General features: G+C 45.6%; 1 protein-coding gene and 1 pseudogene across 8 annotated transcripts in view; both read left to right on the top strand.

The window, feature by feature from the left end:
• The window catches only part of LOC110522067 (palmitoyltransferase ZDHHC14), a 58,196-nt gene that overhangs the window by 20,694 nt on the left and 16,396 nt on the right, over positions 1-21,106 (top strand). For 6 of the 8 annotated variants that reach the window (XM_090232422.1, XM_021600139.3, XM_090232424.1 and 3 more), the window contains one exon: positions 13,347-13,507. In XM_090232422.1, coding sequence (XP_090088548.1) covers positions 13,423-13,507 — 85 coding nt within the window. In that variant the 5' untranslated portion in view covers positions 13,347-13,422. Of the gene's footprint in view, positions 1-8,885; positions 9,061-13,346; positions 13,508-21,106 lie in introns of those variants that run through there. The other 2 variants (XM_090232421.1, XM_090232423.1) reach the window with 2 other exon arrangements.
• On the top strand, positions 1,367-2,313 carry LOC149984095 (E3 SUMO-protein ligase ZBED1-like; annotated as a pseudogene).

Below are 21,106 nucleotides of genomic sequence, written 5' to 3'. Positions count from 1 at the left end.
ATTGCTATTAGGTCATTCATATTCTGGTTTCTGTCACCCGAGAGTTATCCAAATATGACCGCTAATGTAGCCTACATTTTCCGGTTTGGATGATTGTGTTATGCAGTCGCTACTTCTGCAAATGTCTAAACAGGGATCACTGTAGATTGTTCATATCCGTGTGTTGGTACTTGTCCAAGGGTTAAACCAACTTTGTTTTCCCCACAACAATTTACTTTAAAAATATGAACTTGTTTATTTTTTATGGGATTTTATGTGAAAAAATACATGCTCAAAAAACATAAGTAGGCCTATGATCTTTCTCACTTTACTATAGCCTACTTGTATGACCCAGAGAGCTAAAATCACTGGGAGAAAAGTCACTCATGTCCCTAATTCATGATACACCAAAAATAATTCCCAATTTAAAGTGTCTAAATAAATACTTAATGTCATAATTATAAATGTTAATGTAACACATACGCAGGGAGTCAGAGAGCAGGTTGATGAGCAGGTTGATGATGAAGTCCAGGTGTGCGCAACAATGGGGAGCAGGTGTGCACAATGATGGTTGCCAGGTGTGCGTAATGTGGGTTACCAGGACCGGTGGTTAGTAGACCGGCGACGTCGAGCGCGGAGCAGGAGAGCATGAGTAGACGTGACAGTACCCCTCCTGACGTACGGCTACAGCCGCAGGATAACGCTGACCAGGGCTCCCATCAATATCCAGGGGAGGTGGAAGGGCGTCGCGGAGGACGGCACCAGCCAGTGGACCAAACCTCCTCTGCGCACCTGAACCACCCGTCCACCGCAGGAGTTTCGGTCTGGCTCGGGGTCCATGGAGCCAGGGCTGGCTGATATCCCAGGACACACTGGAAGGGGGTCAGCCCGGTGGAGGAGTGACGCTGTGAATTCTGGCCGTACTCTGCCCAGGGAAGGAACCTGGCCCATTCCCCCTGGCAGTGACTCCTAAGGAACCTCCCCAGCTCCTGGTTCATCCTCTCTACTTGCCCGTTGGACTGAGGCCGGTACCCGGGTGTGAGGCTTATCGTGACCCCCAGCTTCTCCATGAAGGCTTTCCATACCCGTGACGTGAATCGCCTCCTGGGGACTCAGTCAAGACAGACTGGTCTGCATTACAACAGATAGGGGTGCGAACGTGGTGAAGGCCGCTCAAATCAACAAATGGACGCGACTGCAATGTTTTGGACATCGTCTGCACTTGGCCATTGGTAAGTAACCTTGTCAATTGTGTATATTGAAGTGATTGGTTAGATGAAACTAAATGTGCATTTTTTTATCAACTGATTAAGTTAAATATTACATTTTGTATATAACTAAAGGGATTATTGTGATTTTAAAATTGTATTCAAATCTCTTACAACTTACCCCAGCACAAGTTGGTGACAGAGTCGCCTACCAGGTGGGGATTATGTCAAAAGATGGTGCAAAGAGTCCTGGAGCAGGAGAAAGCCATTTCGCAGGTCTTGTCCAGTGACCAGAAGACCCGGCACTTAGCTCCCACCTATACTGATATAGATGTTCTTGAATCCATCAACCAGATATTGACCCCACTCCTAGAATTCACAGATGCTCTGTCTGGTGAGTCCTATGTCAGTCTGTCTTATCTGAAGCCAGTACTACACCTGTTCAATACAGAGGTCATGAAACCTGATGGTGAAACAGAGCTCACCCAAACCATCAAAACGATAGTCATGAACTATCTGAATGAGAAATATGATGACCTAGCCACAGATGACCTCCTGGACATAGCCTCGTTGGTTGACCTTCGGTTTAAAACGCATTACATCAAAGAGGAGAAGGTGGGCCACATAATAGCAAGAGCTGTCTCAGAGATGGTCAATGAGGGACATGAAAGCCCAGCACAGGGAGACGTTGCTGCTGCTTCACCACAACTGCCAGCTAAAAAGATACATTAATTGGGCAGTTTTTTCAAAAATCCATGCTCCATCACCACAGGTCTTACTGAAATCCAGCTGGTAGAGAAGGAACTCAGCTGCTACCTTCAGTCTCCTGATGCTGACAGTGAAACCAATCCACTGAACTGGTGGAAGATCCACCAAAAAAACGTTCCCAAAGTCAGCCACCTAGCAAAGCACTACCTGTGCATTCCTGTGACCAGCTCCCCCTCAGAGCACGTTTTTAGCACAGGTGGCAACATAGTGACCTGCCATAGGGCAAAAAGCCAGAGATCGTAGACAGACTTGTCTTTCTTGCTTGTAACTTGTAAGACAGCAACTACCCCAACTTCAATTGTGATATGCCATTAGGCTAACAGTTATAATGCATATTGCCTTGCACTATTTGTTTAAAAAATATATATATTTGCTGTTCACAACTTATAAGGGTTTATAGCTTTTTTAAAAAGTGGAGTTAATGTTATTTGTGAGTTATTCTACTACTGACAATAAATAAGAAATATTAAAGCGTTTGGTTTGTTCAGGAAATCTTGAGTCTGAAGCAGATATGCACCTTTTAAACATTATTTGATCAATATTGTGATAATTATCGTTATCTTATGAAAAATATATATATATATATATATCGGGATAATTTATTTGCCATATCGCTCAGCCCTACGCCCAGGGCAACATCCGATCCCTTATCCCTGTGGGAACACAGGTTCCCTCTCCAGAGCCTGGCGAATGCCCACATCTACGTCCCAAAGCACGGGGGCAACGACTCGGAAGGGCAGAATGATGGGTGCACTCAGGACAGAAAAACATCTCCCAAATCGTAGAGATGGGACAGGGCATCGGCTTTGATGTTCTTTGAACCTGGGCGATATGACAAGGTGAAGTTGAATCTAGTGAAGAAAAGGGCCCATCTTGCTTGGCGCCGGTTCAGCCGCCTCGCTGTCCGTATGTACTCCAGGTTCCGATGGTCGGTGAGGATGAGAAAATGGGTCCTTGGCGCCCTCCAGCCATTGTCTCCACACCTCTAATGCCAACTTCACCGCCAAGAGCTCCCGGTCGCCGAAGTCATAGTTCCTCTCTGCAGGAGACAGTTTTTTTTAGTAGTATGCACTGGATACAATTTCTGTGGGTTACCTTGACGTTGGGACAGAACGGCCCCCACGCCCACTTCTGAAGTGTCTACCTCCACCTCGAAGGGCAGTGTAGGATCTGGGTGTTTCAGCAAAGGGGCAGAGGTGAAGTATACGGAAGGCCTCATTGACTGCAGGACTTCACACCAACTTACGGGGACCACCCTTGAGGTGGGAGGAGAGGAGGAGAGGCGATGGAGCTGAAGTTCCTAATGAAGCGGCGGTAGAAGTTGGCAAACCCCAAAAACCGTTGTAGCCCCTTTATGGTGGTTGGGACTGGCCATGACCTGACTGCATCCGACCTTCCTCTCCATCATAACTCCCTATGGACTGATCCTAAGAAGAAGACAGCGACCTGATGCAACTGGCACTTCTCCGCTTTCACATACAGGTGATTCTCTAGGAGTTGTTCCAGGACTACTCTGACGTTGGCGATGTAATCCGCCAAGGTGACCGAGTAGACCAGGATGTCGTTGATATACACAACCACCTCCTGGCACCCGAGCATGTCCCAGAACACCTCGTTAACGAATGCCTGGAACACTGACGGAGCATTGGCTAATCCATAAGGCATCACCAAGTACTCATAGTGACCAGACATTGTGCTGAATGCCGTTTTCCATTCATTCCCCTCCCGGATGCGGATCAGATTGTAGGCACTCCGTAGGTCCAATTTGGTATTTAAAAAAACGGGCCCCACTGAGCTGTTCAATCGCGGACAGCATAAACGGGAGAGGAAAGCGGTACTTGGTGGTGATGGAATTGAGTCCTCTGTAATTGATGCACGGGAGTAGATCTCCGTCCTTCTTGGCAACGAAGAAGAAGCCCGCCAACTCAGGGGAGGTGGACGTTCGGATGAAACCCCGTTGGAGAGCCTCCTGGATGTACTCCTCCATGGCCTTGGTTTCAGCCACCGACAGAGGGTAGATGCGGCTGGGCGGAGGTGTAGAGCCTGCAAGCAGGTCGATGCCACAGTCCCAGGGGCGATGAGGACAGTAACAGACAGGTGGCGCAGGTCTTGGAGAAAAATCTCCTGGAGATCCTGGTTATACTGAGTAACGGGTCTGATAACTTAAGTAAATATTATATTTCCGTTTTTATTTTTAATACATTTGCAAACATTTCTACAAACCTGTTTTTGCTTTGTCGTTATGGGGTATTGTGTGTAGAATGATGAGGGAAAAACGATTTCATGAATTTTAGAATAAGGATGTGATGTAACAATATGGAAAAAGGGGAAGGCGTCTGAATACTTTCGGAATTTTTATTTTGAAATGTTTTTTTATTTCACATTTATTTAACCAGGTAGGCTAGTTGAGAACAAGTTCTCATTTACAACTGCAACCTGGCCAAGATAAAGCAAAGCAGTGCAACACAAACAACAACACAATACAATAGATCAAGTCTATACACAGTCTGTGCAAATGAGGTAGGATAAGGAAGGTAAGGCAATAAATAGGCCATAGTGGCGAAATAATTACAGTATAGCAATTAAACACTGGAGTGATAGATGTGCAGAAGATGAGTGTGCAAGTAGAGATACGGAGCAAAAGGAGAGGAGCAAAGGAGCAAAATAAACCAAATAAATAACAGTATGGGGATGAGGTAGATGGATGGGCTATTTACAGATGGGCTATGTACATGTGCAGTGATCTGTGAGCTGCTCTGACAGCTGGTGCTTAAAGTTAGTGAGGGAGATATGAGTCTCCAGCTTCAGTGATTTTTGCAGTTCGTTCCAGTGATTGGCAGCAGAGAGTTGGAAGGAAAGGCTGAATGCAGTGTACATAAATGTTAACTAAGTCAGCAAGACTCATAGTCATCCTCTGTGATCCTTTTTCACACGTTGAAGGTCTGTGAAACATTTCCATAGATCTCTAAGCTTCCTTTTTATTCAAATTGTTTTAATATAAATATTTAAACAATACAAAACATACACATACAAATGACAACAGACGCATACAAACATCCACAACATCACCCCTGCCCAGACCCACCTGCTTACACCTCCATCCATCTCCAGCACCCGTGTCACTCTCCGCCACATGGCCTCAAACTGCAGCATTTTGTTTCTCTCAGTCGTCCATGCACTTTCAACATTTAGATAATAAAGTATTTGACTTTTCCATTTTTTTAACGATGGAGCATTGGTTGATTTCCAGTTTTGAAGTATACTTTTTTTCAAGATGATTGAGGAGAAAAGGATCGTCCAACCCATCGATCTCTAATTTCTGCAGGTTTCCAAAGGGTCATTTTTAAAGGTTTACATAATTGCAATCAAAACGGGTTCCAATTAAGAACCTTTTTGGATTTGCTTAGTGTATCAGCCTGAAAAGCCTGCAATTCAATGGCCTACTCATTGAGTGCTAAAATGTCACCAATATAAGGCAATTAAGTCATATACACAGATGTCTTCAATTAGAATTGCTCATGACAGCTTGTAAAGGCCCGATGTTATCACATGCAAATTCATTCATTTGACATCAATGGTAATATGCAGAGAGTCGAGGGATGACTGACAGAGATTTTCCTGTCTCTCTCCCCATCCCCCACCTTTCCCTCTGTGGTCTTTCATTCCTCCCACATTCCATACCAAAACATGGCACCGTAGTGTTCCCGTTTCCGTAGTAACAGTTTCCTCTTGAGCTCTTTGTGTCCTGTCGAACCAACAGCTTGCAAGGCAACTGGAGGAGAGTCACCGATTAGTCCCAGTTTGATTTAGGTTGTATCCTGTTCCCTATATAGTGCACTACTTTTGACCAACGCCCTTGGTGTTTTCCCTATTTTGTTGAATTACAACCTGTAATTATAATGGATTTTTATTTGGATTTCATGTAATGGACATACACAAAATAGTCCAAATTGGTGAAGTGAAATGAAAATAATTACTTTTTTCAAAAAATTGTGCGTCCATTTGTATTCACCCCCTTTGCTATGAAGCACCTAAATAAGATCTGGTGCAACCAATTACCTTCAGAAGTCACATAATTAGTTAGATTGCACCCCGTTGGACTTTATTTAAGTGTCAAATGATCTGTCACATGATCTCAGTATATATACACCAGTTCTGACAGGCCCCAGAGTTTGCAACACCACTAAGCAAGGGGCACCAGCAAGCAAGCGGCACCATGAAGACCAAGGAGCTCTCCAAACAGGTCAGGGACAAAGTTGTGGAGAAGTACAGATCTGGGTTGGGTTATAAAAAATATCAGAAACTTTGAACATCCCACAGAGCACCATTAAATCCATTATAAAACAATGGAAAGAATATGGCACCACAACAAACCTGTCAAGAGAGGGCCGCCCACCAAAACTCACGGACCAGGCAAGGAGGGCATTAATCAATCAGAGAGGCAACAAAGAGAAGTATTGCTGCAAAGCTCCACAGCGGAGATTGGAGTATCTGTCCATAGGACCACTTTAAGTCTAACACTCCACAGAGCTGGGCTTTACGGAGGAGTGGCCAGAAAAGCCATTGCTTAAAGAAAAAAATAAGCAAACACATTTGGTGTTCTCCAAAAGGCACGTGGGAGACTCCCCAAATGTATGGAAGAAGGGACTCTGGTCAGAGGAGACTAAAATGTAGCTTTTTGGCCGTCAAGGAAAACTCTGGCGCAAACCCAACACGTCTCATCACCGCGAAAACACCATCCATGCTGTGGGGATGTTTTTCATCGGCAGGGACTGGGAAACTGGTCAGAGTTGAAGGAATGATGGATGGTGCTAAATACAGGGAAATTATTGAGGGAAACCTGTCTGTCTTCCAGAGATTTGAGACTGGGATGGAGGTTCACCTTCCAGCAGGACAATGGCCCTAAGCATACTGCTAAAGCAACACTCGAGTGATTTAAGGGAAAACATTTAAATGTCTTGGAATGGCCTAGACAAAGCCCAGACCTCAATCCAATTGAGAATCTGTGGTATGACTTAAAGATTGCTGTAGACCAGCGGAACCCATCCAACTTGAAGGAGCTGGAGCAGTTTTGCCTTGAAGAATGGGCAAAAATCCCAGTGGCTAGATGTGCCAAGGTTATAGAGACATACCCCAAGAGACTTGCAGCTGTAATTGTTGCAAAAGGTGTCTCTACAAAGTATTGACTTTGGGGGGGTGAATAGTTATGCACGCTCAAGTTTTCTATTTTTTTGGCTTATTTCTTCTTTGTTTCACAAAAAAAAATATTTTGCACCTTCAAAGTGGTAGGCATGTTGTGTAAATCAAATGATACAACCCCCCCCCCCCCCCTTCCTCCCCCAAAAAATATATTTTAATTCCAGGTGGTAAGGCAACAAAACAGGAAAAATGCCAAGAGGGGTGAATACTTTCGCAAGCCACTGTACATAGGGAATAGGGTGACATTTGGGATGCAGTCAGCCTTGGTTTCTGTTGGTTGTGTTTGACTCAAGGATAAGACTAAAGTAATTACAATCCTCTAGCCTGAGTGAAGAGCCAAAACATTCATCCGTTTATAGTCCAACATGCTCTGGGATTTGCCTGGGAAACATAGCACAAATGGTCAAATGAATGTGTCGTGATTCAACCATGGAATGGATCAACTGCCGGTTAACGTTTGCATGTTGTTTTGTGATTTTTTTTGCATAGAGCATCAGAAAATGAAATGACGGAAAGACGATCATGTCTGAATGTTTTCACTTCTCCTCTTCTCAAGGCTGAGAAACATTCATTTGATTCATGGGGATACATTTAATAATAATAGGGCCCAGAACACCATTGCCTGAAATTTTGGGTCCAGAAGATACTGTCCTTGTGTATTTTTAAGCTTTCATTCAGACTATTTTTCCAGTACAGTTTCTAAGACTGTCCATATTCCATAGTCTGTATACCAAGGGCACAGTCCTTTTACAAAGGCAGTGGGATAGAGAAATGCAGCTATATACTGTAGATTGAAAGACTCGCTACAATGTCCCTACCCAAACTTTCCCTCCACTGTGTGCCAGATTCACCAGATTCAAGCCCTCTGACATTTATCCCTGTTTTGGGTAAAATGCCAACAACAACATTGGGAAAGGGGTATACCTAGTCAGTTGTATAACACTGAATGCCTTCAACTGAAATGTGTCTTCCGCATTTAACCCAACCCCTCTGAATCAGAGAGGTGCGGGGGGCTGCCATAATCGACATCCACGTCTTCTTGGTTGATAACCTTGATAACTTTATGCAGCTATTTCCAATCCCAATTATGACGGACTGATAAGGTCTCTGGGTTTCGGTCTAATTCAATTCCCGTGTAGCCGCCTCACAGTGCTAAAGTGGCAGCTATACTGCTCTCATATCAGTCAACACTGACTATGCAGCAGTAAGTGGATAAAAGCATGGTATTTCACTTCATGACTACTACCATTTAAGATTTAATGTAGTTTTAGAGGTGCTCCTCTACCCTCACTGCCTAGGCTATAACCTGAAACCAATGAATCAAACCTGAGTTCAACATAAGCCCCCCCCCCCCCCCCCCCCATGAAATGATGGAGATCTCAATGTCTGATATTGGAACAACACATAGAGCACTTTATTAAGGGAACCTACATGGGGTTATTTCATGAAAGATTTTGATTTGGATATTGTACCCACTAAAATATGAATGGACATCCAATCCTTGTACTAATCAAATCGTTGTATAATAGATAATACTCAATCTAATTTAGGAAGGAACATTCCAAATCTTTCCCAAACGTTTATGTTATGGGATGCGTCCCAAATGGCACCCTACTTACTACACAGTGCAGTAGTTTTGGCCAAGATGCCATTTGGGACGTACCCACGATCTGAGAATGACTGAAGTCTTGTGAGAGGAGCCATAAGTGGAGTATTTGATGAATCTCCCCCACCAAGCCCAGAATAACAGGATCTGGGGCTGTTCTTACTAACCCCTAGGACCAGTCGCTCTGTCCTCTCACTCAGTCTTGCAGACAGAGGTAAAGTTCTTAATGGTAAGGTTGCCTAAGAATATGGATCATCAGTACTAATGGATGTTTTAAAGATATCGACCAGAGTGCTGAAGGTAAGATATTAGTGATGTGGGAAAAATTGATACAGCAGGATCATTTTTTTTTTACGATATCAATTTATATGACAAAGTGTTGATTCAAAAAATAAAATGGAAAAAAACGTTTCTTTATTTCGCTAAGATGTTACCGTTAAAGGGGCAATCTGCAGTTGCTACGTCCATTTTTTTTAGACCTTTAAATGGATGATATGTACCAGTTGATTCTTGAAGAATATAACTTAGATGCCTATGAGCTTAGTTCAACTGTCCTACCCCATCAGAACCCAAAATATAAGCTTGTTTTTGTCTTTGTTTGTAAACTAGGTAAAAATAAACAAACACTGTATAATTTTGATATCGTGGATGGTCGGTCCTTGTATCCATAACTCTGTCCATGAGTTTGAGAATGGTTACATTTCTCTAGCCCCATCCCTCCGTGTTCTACCAAAATAGTGGCTTAGAGACTGCTTTGTTATTGTTTGAACTGCAGATTTCCACTTTAAATGGTGAGCTAATATGTTTTGAGTACTTATGTCCATGACTGATCAAACTCATTTTCTCATGACTCTCTCTTGTCCCTCTACAGGAGAAATATAGCGACCAATGTTTGGAACAGTGAATTGCATTGAAATTGCCATATCGAATCGTAATACATATAGAATTGTCATACAGGGCTGTCCCAGACCAAAATGTTGTCTGTTCTTTTGACCAATCAATTGGCACCATTTTTATATATATATATATATATATATATATGACACACCCTATGTGTTTTAATAAAATCAACTATATGCACTGAGCTTGATGCTTTAAGTGCACTGTTTGAATAAATAATTAAGACACACAAATTACTCGAGGGAGCCAGAGATCAAGATAACCCCAAGGGAAAAAAACAGTTCCTGACCCTCCTGCTCCTGTTGGCCTTCACAGATTTTGCCATGATTCTCCTGAAGTTGCTGGTAATAGGCTACACCAGGGGTTGGAAAGCTTTTTCATGGGGAGTGCTAACTTGACAATTTATCAGTTTTTTTTTCACATACACAATTTATCTTACAATTTCTAACCGATCTGCATGCCAGTTATGATTTTCATATACACATTTCCGTGGAACACTTCAATTATAATAATGTATTTTTGTACTATTATGGGTATATAAAAAAAAGCCTCCATAAAGCCAACAAATAAAAACATTGTAGGTAGAAAATATCATGATTTAAAAAGAAATATCCTATAGCCCTAAATCACATTGGCTACACATGGAGGTTTGTTCATGTTCTTTCAATCACATTCATCTCTCTACTTTGCCTGTCTGCATCGAACTGGAAACATATCATCTATTAAACTGCAAGTTCATATCAACTATCAACTGGGTCCGGCCCTCTGGTCGCTCTAGCAAACTTGAAACATTGCATCAACTATTCTGGGCCCTCAGTTTACCCCTGCAGTGAGCTCCAGACAGACACCGCTGTATTTGCAGAACTTCGCAAGGGTTAAGAAAGTAGCGTAATCAGGTATTTTATGACGTTTTCACTGCATGATATTTTCCCCTTTCACACCGAGGCTTGGTGGTTATAAGGGAGAGAGCTGGTAAGAATAGTCAAATACATTGAGGAGCTATTGTATATCATTCTCAATGGATGTAAAAAACAGACTTGGTTTACTTGCTGTTTGAGGCGAATGAAAAAATACTTTGAGAAGCTCCACAGCTCATTAGCAGTGGTGAGTTAAGACAATCAGAAAAACTATCAGACATCCCCAAATGTGTACATTTGCGCGCAGGCCAGGTAGCCTAAGCTTACTTCCATGCATAATCAGGTGCGCGTCTTTACTCAACATTGACAGGAGCGCAAAAAATAAGACAATTCATGGATTGACAACTCGTAAATGGAATGAAATAAACCAAAACTTGTTTCTCACAAGTGTAGCATAGGTTGTGAACTCTGCAAACAACATGTCCGCTCCGACGATGAGAACGGTAAACGACTGTATGCATTAACAGAAATGACTGTAACCAAACAAACATTGTAGATGAGAAAATATGGGAATTAACGGTAAATGTATTACTGGGGATATATGTAATGAGGAATTGATAGTCACTAACAATAAAAGGGCTAATAATTCACACAATTAAGTTATGAAACAATGGATGTGCACAAACTGGCCGGAGAGAGACGCGCCTTGTGCAGAGAGATGGACCGAGCCATCCCCGCGGCCTCCGCAATGAATTAGTCCACGCTTGATGTCCACCAGATGCATCATAGTCTTGCTTTCCGGCGGATGTCATTCATTTTCAATGGAGCAGTACGCAACATTACGTTCGGGGTGCCTCACTAGGCTGCGTACTACATTCATTCAATGTGTTCAACTTGTGTGTTGCTTTACCGTGCGGTGGTACAAACGGGAGTACACACAGACTCCAACTACCTAGCTTTTAGAGAGTTGAAAAGTGAAGTGCATGTGCCTCAGGTACATAAAATGCGGGTTAGACATTCGACAAAACAAAACACATGCATCTGGTGGATATCGGGCATGACATATTTTTGATAAATTTGCGAACGCAAACGAAATGAAATCTCGGGTCAGCCCTAATAGAATCGCAATACAAATCGTACCTGCATCGTGATAATATCGTATCGGGGGCTTCCTGGAGTGTACTATTTGCATTAGAGCTGAATCCACAGCAGACAGCCAGTGGCTGTTGTTGTGGGAGGCCATTCCATTTGAATGGAAAAATGAATATAAGGCCATAACATATTTATGGAAAGCGCCCAGTCCAGGGGGTGTACTTGTAGCGTACATAATGCTACCTCACGCTATAAACAGGAGATTGGCCTACAGGACAGGAGCTTTTCTGGCTCAGACAAGGCTTACTTTTACTTTATATATTTTTAAATTGCACAGAAGGTCATGCCCTTTGTATGGTAAAATTCACGTAGCGCCATACCATTGCCATATGCATAGAATGTGCTACTAGATACACAGACAGCAGCAGGCTTTGAGAAGAGAAGAAGGGAGCCTCTGTTCATATCTATAAATAATGTGAAAATAAACACGAGGGCGTACCTTTCATTTCATGGCTTTGTCACGGATGCCAGTCGAGTAAGATGCTTGGAAATGGTTTTTCTTCTCAGCCCTTGGCCAGTAGATTTCAGTCAGTGGATGCATTCCAAATGGCCCCATATTCCCTATATCCTCCTGAGACCCAAAAGAAAAAATAAGTTTGGGATACACTTATTTATTTATTTTTTGCATAAGAAGTGTTTGGGGTGGGAAACAACATTTTACGAAGAAAAAAAGTTAGAAAATATTGTTATTTATCTTTTATTGTATGTGCAAAATTGTCCTCTGTCGTGGTCATTAGGATGTAAACATGAACACATTTACATTAAAGCACTGAGTTTCTAAACCCAGAGGCGCAACATAGCTAGACTCCCGGGAAAGCTTGCAAAACAGGCGAAACAGACCAGGCCGGGGTTTGAGAAGTCAATGAGAGAAGTGAACAATTCTTCTTAAGTTGTTCATTTTCTTAAACTAAAGAAAGGCACAACCTAGATTTGAACCAATGTCTTAAGTAGTTGAACATGTTATTACTCCAACCTCATGAAAGTGACACACTGACACGTTTTCATTTTCATCAAAAACAACTTTATATCGAAGGAGTGTGTGTAATTAATTCATCAAACTTATTTTAAAATTTCTATAATATATGCTAATTTTGATGGCAGACATTTTTTTAAGAACCAAGAAGATAAAGTTGTCAAGGTCACACCCACACACATCTCACTGAATACTGTGGCTTATATGGCCTCAGAGATACAGACCAAGAACTGACGTTCACTAGAGAAGACAAAAATGAAATGCTGGGTCTCAGGAGGATAAAATTGTGCACTACTTTTCACCAGAGCCCTATGGGGTGTGTTGAATTGTGCCATTGATAAGCAGGCTATTCATTTTCACTTTCCAGGAAGGCCATTACTCATTGGCCCTGGCCGTCTTGTCTTGTCACCTAATGAAGTCAGATACAAAGGACATGACAGTAGTGCTTTAATGTGATTGCACTAACCAACATCTGTTCATGAACAAAACACTGGGATTGGGATAAGTGAGTAAGCTAATCAAATAATTACTGTCTGTGCGTGTCTGTTTGTGTGTGTGTGCGTGCATGTCTGTTTGTCCTAACAGTTTTATTAGTTGTAAACATTCCACCCACTCAAATACAGAGACCAGACTAAGAACAGCTACCAATTAGGCCTACGTACTTTTCCATTCTTAAACCTTTCTTTTTATCTTCTCTCGTGCAGCTGTCCGTTCCTGGCGTCCAACCTGACCCCAGCCATCCCAGTGATCGGAGGGGTGTTGTTTTTCTTTGTGCTGGGGATGCTCTTCAGGGCCAGCTTCAGTGACCCAGGGGTCCTGCCCCGCGCCACGCCCGACGAGGCTGCCGACCTGGAGAGACAAATAGGTAACTATGGAGACAACCTCGTTTCCTGACGGTCCAGAGTCCAGGGGATGGTTTCCCAAATGGCACCCTATTCCCTATATAGTGTATGTGAGTAGTATACTAATTTTGACCAGAGGTGGGTTTTGGTCAAAAGTAGTCCAAGGTCCTGGTCAAAAGTAGTGCACTATGTAGGGAATAGTTCCGTTTTGTTATGAGATGTCCAATCCAATGCGTACCAAGAAGAAATCAGTCAGTGATTTTCAATGAGCAACATCTGTGCTATACAGACAGAACAATCTGGACTTGGACCAGGCAGGACTCTGCACTCAGAGTCTCTGATGCTGTTTATTCTCCTTGTTTGAGTTCAGCTAATGAGGCAGATAGATTTGAGGTCAACGTGAACTTCCCCTGACCACTGTCAAACGGTTTGGATCGAGCCAATCACATGCGACCTCTAACCACCTTTGGTGTCTGTGTTCACGTGTGAGATTATAAGGTATTCAGTGTTGTTTATGTTTGGAGATGACATCAGCTTTGAGAGGCGCTTTGCCCTGAGCACCAATGGCATGTTGTTCAAACATTCTGACTAAAGGCCTCGTTTTAGAGTTCAATCTAGAAAATATCTCATCAGAGTCCCAAATGGTACCATATTCCCTGTATAGTTCACTACTTTTGACCAGGGCTCATAGGGCTCTGGTCAAAAGTAGTGCAATATGTAGGGAATAGGGTGCCATTTGGGATGCAACCCTCTATCACAGGAGCAAGCCACTAGTTCCGTTTTGTTATGAGATGTCCAATCCAATGCGTACCAAGAAGAATCAGTCAGTGATTTTCAATGAGCAAAATCTGTGCTATACAGACAGAACAATCTGCATGTATTTTTGGAACTTTTTTCTATGAATACAGCATTCCAGAATAGACTTGTCAATCACAAAATATCCAGTACTAAGAGAATGACCAAATTTGGGCATTGTTTGCACTGTTTATCTAACTCCAGCTTTCTTAGAGCAGGAGAGAAAGCGTCTCTCGTGTTTCCGTCACAAATGGCCCCCTATTCCCCGCGTAGTGCACTACCATAGGGCTCCCGTCAAAAGTAGTGCACTATTTAGGGATTAGGGTGCCATTTGGGACGCACACCTATGTCACACCACATCAACAGTGTTTTAAACAGCCATTGAGGAAGGGTAGAAGTAATTCACTGTTATATTTACTCAATTCGGTTGTTTACAGTCTGTGGCCGGTCACAATGTGATGCACTAGAAACAACATCCACACATCCTCTAGTAGAGGATCTGGAGGTTCAGTACTGTGTGCTCAGCTCTACAAACAGCGAAATTGGTACTAATTGCCATCAAAATCATACCTGTAAACAATACCTATCAACAAGAATTACATTTAGTTTGTTAAACGTTGATGAAAAGTGATGTTACAGGCCTGCACTGAAAAAAGCGGTGGACTTTTGGAGAAGTTGTCTAGTCCTATTGTCTGTTTCACAACCTTCCCTAACTCTTGCAACCTCTAAACTCCTTCAAACAACTTTCTTTCCCTCTTTTTTGTCTTTGTCGCTCCCTCTCTCCAGTCTCGCTCACAACAAATGCTTGCTTTCGAGCAGCTCAATATGTTTTCAATTCTAAGCTGCTTTATTTGCTGCTTCCCACAACTCACTTGCAGTCAAACAAATCCTTCTGTCTGATATCTGCTTCATCTCTCTCTTGCACTGTGTGTGTGTGTGTGTGTGTGTGCGTGCGTGCGTGCGTGCGTGCGTGTGTGTTGCTCCTCTCCTTTATATACATATCTCATCATTCCTGCACTGTCTTCCAGCAGGAGTCTTGTTGTTAAATGCATTCCCAATCCTCTGTGTATAAGAACGGCATCTGAAGTGACAGCAAGTGATCTCCTTCCCTTTCCCCAATATGCATAATGTATGCTCCGTCCCAACGCAACTGCCGTCACCACCACTGTCAATTGCTTGTTTTTCATGTACACAAAGTCGTGGTTAAATATTTAGGCTAAATCTCAGTCCCACAGATGTTCACCACATTGACGCATGGTGTTGCCTGAAACTTTGATCCACAGTTACTTTACAGCCTCTTTAAAATCTTTATAGTCAACTTTATACACTCAGTTTATATTAAACAATAAACCAGTGGCACAGTGTATGAAAATACTTGTCCAAGGAAGGCAGTGATGCTGAGTGATGGCAATAAAACCCTGTTTAAAGTATCCTCCTTTTTAAATGAAGCCATACAGAGTTGGCTACATATTTTCAATTTCCTCCTCCAGAAAAAAAAGCCGAACAGATGTGCAAGGGATAATATGCATAGTAATAATGAACTGTACTTCAAATCAAAGTTTATTTGTCACGTGCGCCGAATACAACAGGTGTAGTAGACCTTACAGTGAAATGCTTACTTACAGGCTCTAACCAATAGTGCAAATAAGGTATTAGGTGAACAATAGGTAAGTAAAGAAATAAAAACAACAGTAAAAAGACAGTGTAAAATAACAGTAGCGAGGCAACATACAGGCACCGGTTAGTCAGGCTGGTTGAGGTAGTATGTACATTTAGATATGGTTAAAGTGTCTATGCTTATATGATGAACAGAGAGTAGCAGCAGCGTAAAGAGGGGTTGGCGGGTGGTGGGTGGCGGGACACAATGCAGATAGCCCGGTTAGCCAATGTGCGGGAGCACTGGTTGGTCAGGCCAATTGAGGTAGTATGTACATATGTACATGAAAGTATAGTTAAAGTGACTGTGCATATATGATAAACAGAGAGTAGCAGCAGCGTAAAAGAGGGGTTGGGGGGGGGGGGGGCACAATGCAAATAGTCTGGGTAGCCAGTTGATTACCTGTTCAGGAGTCTTATGGCTTGGGGGTAAAACTGTTGAGAATACTTTTTGTCCTAGACTTGGCACTCCGGTATCGCTTGCCATGCGATAGTAGAGAGAACAGTCTATGACTGGGGTGGCTGGGGTCTTTCACAATTTTTAGGGCCTTCCTCAGACACCGCCTGGTGTAGAGGTCCTGGATGGCATGCAGCTTTGCCCCAGTGATGTACTGGGCCGTACGCACTACCCTCTGTAGTGCATTGCGGTCAGAGGCCGAGCAATTGCCATACCAGGCAGTGATGCAACCATGCTCTCAATGTTGCAGCTGGAGAACCTTTTGAGGATCTCAGGACCCATGCTCAATCTTTTTAGTTTCCTGAGGGGGAATAGGCTTTGTCGTGCCCTCTTCACGACTGTCTTGGTGTGTTTGGACCATTCTAGTTTGTTGGTGATGTGGACACCAAGGAACTTGAAGCTCTCAACCTCCTCCACTACAGCCCCGTCGATGAGAATGGGGGCGTACTCGATCCTCCTTTTCCTGTAGTTCACAATCATCTCCTTAGCCTTGGTTACGTTGAGGGATAGGTTGTTATTCTGGCACCACCCGGTCAGGTCTCTGATCTCCTCCCTATAGGCTGTCTCGTCGTTGTCAGTGATCAGGCCTACCACTGTTGTGTCGTCTGCAAACTTAATGATGGTGTTGGAGTCGTGCCTGGCCATGCAGTCGTGGGTGAACAGGGAGTACAGGAGGAGACTGAGCACGCACCCCTGGGGGGCTCCAGTGTTGAGGATCAGCGTGGCAGATGTATTGCTACCTACCCTCACCACCTGGGGGCGGCCTGTCAGGAAGTCCAGGATCCAGTTGCAGAGGGAGGTGTTTAGTTCCAGGGTCCTTAGCTTAGTGATGAGCTTTGAGGGTACTATGGTGTTGAACGCTGAGTTGTATGTAGTCAATGAATAGAATTCTCACATAGGTGTTCCTTTTGTCCAGGTGGGGAAGGGCAGTGTGGAGTGCAAGAGATTGCATCATCTGTGGATCTGTTTGGGCGGTATGCAAATTAGAGTGAGTGTCACGTTCTGACCTTTATTTCTGTTTTGTATTTATTTAGTATGGTCAGGGCGTGAGTTGGGTGGGCAGTCTATGTTTGTTTTTCTATGTTTTGGGGCAGTTCTATGTTTTCGGCCTAGTATGGTTCTCAATCAGAGGCAGGTGTCATTAGTTGTCTCTGATTGAGAATCATACTTAGGTAGCCTGGGTTGCACTGTTTGTTTGTGGGTGATTGTCTATGTTGATGGCTTGTTTCAGCACAGGTCTCATTTTGTAGCTTCACGGTCGAATTTGGTTTATTGTTTTTTGTTACTCGTTTGTATAGTGTTCAGTCTTTCTTGATTAAAGATTTACCATGGACACTTACCACGCCGCGTATTGGTCCTCAGATCCATCTCGTCTCTCCTCTTCAGATGAAGAGGAGGACGGCCGTGACAGAATCACCCACCAACCAAGGACCAAGCGGCGTGGTAGAAAACAGCGACGACAGCAGCAGCAGCAGCAACAACAACAGCGGCCGGTATCACAGGACTCCTGGACATGGGAGGAGATACTGAACGGAGAGGGACCCTGGGCACAGGCTGGGGAATATCGCCGCCCCAAAGCAGAGCTGGAGGCAGCGAAAGCTGAGCGGCGGCGATATGAGGAGGCAGTGCGACAGGTACGAGAGACAGCCCCAACATTTTTTGGGGGGGAGGCACACGAGGGGTGGAGCTAAGCCAGGTAGCAGACCTGCGCTCACCCCTCGTGCTTATTATAAGCAGCGCGATACTGGGCAGGCACCGTGTTATGCAGTTAAGCGCACGGTGTCGCCAGTACGTGTCCATAGCCCGGTGCGCTATAGGACAGCCCCCCGAGAGTGTCATGCGAGTGCGGGCATCGAGCCAGGGCGTATGGTGCCTGCTCAGCGGGTCTGGTCGCCGGTACGCAGTTTTGGTCCAGGGTATCCTGCGCCGGCTCTGCGTGCTGTGTCTCCGGGGCGCTGGGAGGGTGCAGTGCGTCCTCTGCCTGCGCTCCGCTCGTGCCGGGCGAATGTGGGAATGGAGCCTAAGGGAGAGCCCGGTTCAACCTGTGCCTGCACTCTGGAGGGTCCGGGCTAGAGTGGTTATCCAGCCTGGGGAAGTGGTGCCAAGGTTGCGCACCAGAGCTCCAGTGCTCCCCCACAGCCCGGTCCTTCAGGTGCCTCCTCCTAACCCCAAGCCTCCTGAAGGTCTCCCCAGCCTGGTGGTTCCTGTGGCAGCCCCACGCACCAGGCTGTCTCTCTGTCTCCTCCCTGCAGGTGGTCCTGTCTGTCCGGCGCCGCTGCCGGAGTCTCCCGCCTGTCCGGCGCCGCTGCCGCAGTCTCCCGCCTGTCCGGCGCCGCTGCCGGAGTCTCCCGCCTGTCCGGCGCCGCTGCCGGAGTCTCCCGCCTGTCCGGCGCCGCTGCCGGAGCCTCCCGCCTGTCCGGCGCCGCTGCCGGAGCCTCCCGCCTGTCCGGCGCCTCTGCCGGAGCCTCCCGCCTGTCCGGCGCCTCTGCCGGAGCCTCCCGCCTGTCCGGCGCCTCTGCCGGGCGCCGCTGCCGGAGCCTCCCGCCTGTCCGGCGCCGCTGCCGGAGCCTCCCGCCTGTCCGGCGCCGCTGCCGGAGCCTCCCGCCTGTCCGGCGCCGCTGCCGGAGCCCCCCGCCTGCCCTGCGCCGCTGCCGGAGCCCCCCGCCTGTCCGGCGCCACTGCCGGAGCCCCTCTGCCCAGATCTGCTGCCGCCCCTCTGTCCCGAGCAGCTGCCCCTCTGTCCCGAGCAGCTGCCCCTCTGTCCCGAGCAGCTGCCCCTCTGTCCCGAGCAGCTGCCCCTCTGTCCCGAGCAGCTGCCCCTCTGTCCCGAGCAGCTGCCCCTCTGTCCCGAGCAGCTGCCCCTCTGTCCCGAGCAGCTGCCCCTCTGTCCCGAGCAGCTGTCTCTCTGTCCCGAGCAGCTGTCTTTCTGTCCCGAGCAGCTGTCCCTCTGTCCCGAGCTGCCCCTCTGTCCAGTGGGGTCATTGAGAGGGGTGGTCATGCTGAGAAAGCCACGGAGGCAGACAATAAGGCGGACTAAGACAATGATGAGGTGGGGTCCGCGTCCCGCGCCAGAGCCGCCACCGCGGACAGACGCCCACCCAGACCCTCCCCTATAGGTCAAGGTTTTGCGGCCGGAGTCCGCACCTTTGGGGGGGGGGTACTGTCACGTTCTGACCTTTATTTCTGTTTTGTATTTATTTAGTATGGTCAGGGCGTGAGTTGGGTGGGCAGTCTATGTTTGTTTTTCTATGTTTTCGGCCTAGTATGGTTCTCAATCAGAGGTAGGTGTCATTAGTTGTCTCTGATTGAGAATCATACTTAGGTAGCCTGGGTTGCACTGTTTGTTTGTGGGTGATTGTCTATGTTGATGGCTTGTTTCAGCACAGGTCTCATTTTGTAGCTTCACGGTCGAATTTGGTTTATTGTTTTTTGTTACTCGTTTGTATAGTGTTCAGTCTTTCTTGATTAAAGATTTACCATGGACACTTACCACGCCGCGTATTGGTCCTCAGATCCATCTCGTCTCTCCTCTTCAGATGAAGAGGAGGACGGCCGTGACAGTGAGTCTAGGGTTTCAAAGCTTTTCATGGCTCAGTGCTTTCAAAGCACTTCATGGCTACGGACGTGAGTGCTACGTGTCTGTAGTAATTTAGGCAGGTTGCCTTTGTGTTCTTGGGCACAGGGACTATGGTGGTATGCTTGAAACATGTTGTTATTAGAAACTCAATCAGGAACATGTTGAAAATGTCAGTGAAGACACCTGCCAGTTGGTCAGCACATGCCCGGAGCACACGTCCTGGTAATCCGTCGGGCCCTGCAGCCTTGTGTATGTTGACCTGTTTAAAGGTCTTACTCACGTCGGCTATGGAGAGCGTGATCTGTCACTGTGGGGACGACATCCTCGATGCGCTTATTGATAAAGCCAGTGACTGATGTGGTGTACTCCTCAATGACATCGGAAGAATCCCGGAACATGTTCCAGTCTGTGATAGCAAAACAGTCCTGTAATTTAGCATCTGCTTCATCTGACCAGTTTTTGACCAGTGGGGTGCAATTTATCACAATATACTCTACATCAGGCGAGCAAAATCTAGAGACTTCCTCAGATTTCGTGCACCAGCTGTTGTATACAAATATGCACGGACTGCTCCCCCCCCCCCCCCCCCCCCCCTCTCATCTTACCGGAGTGTGCTGTTCTATCTTGCCGGTGCAGCGTATATCCCGCTAGCTGAATATCCATGTCGTCATTCAGCCACGATTCCGTGAAACATAGGATATTACAGTTTTTGATGTCCCGTTGGTAGGATATTCGCGATCGTAACTCGTCTAATTTATTGTCCAATGATTGCACGTTGGCGAGTAGTATTGACGGTAACAGCAGCTTTCCCACTCGCCTTCTGCGGGTCCTCACGAGGCATCCCGCTCTGTGTCCCCTGTACCTGCGTTTCTTCCTCTTGCAAATAACGGGGATGTTGGCCCTGTCGGGTGTTTGGAGAATGTCCTTTTATCAGTTTATAACACTGTATTTACAATATACAGTGGGTAGTGGAATCAATAGTTTATATTAGAACAGCATGTTGGTTCGAGACCCAATACTCGCCAGATGGTAACAGAGTGAAAAGTCAGTGGCTCGGGTAACTGGAGTTGCAATTTACTGCCCTGGGCACATCTACAGTCCTCATGCCTCCATGCAGCATGCCTAAGGCACGTTCAC

Source organism: Oncorhynchus mykiss, chromosome 4, assembly GCF_057628025.1.
Source record: "Oncorhynchus mykiss isolate SJ-2025 chromosome 4, ASM5762802v1, whole genome shotgun sequence".
Taxonomy (NCBI): Eukaryota; Metazoa; Chordata; class Actinopteri; order Salmoniformes; family Salmonidae; genus Oncorhynchus; species Oncorhynchus mykiss.
Note: the sequence above shows the minus strand (reverse complement) of the source record. Positions and strands in the feature narration are given on the sequence as shown.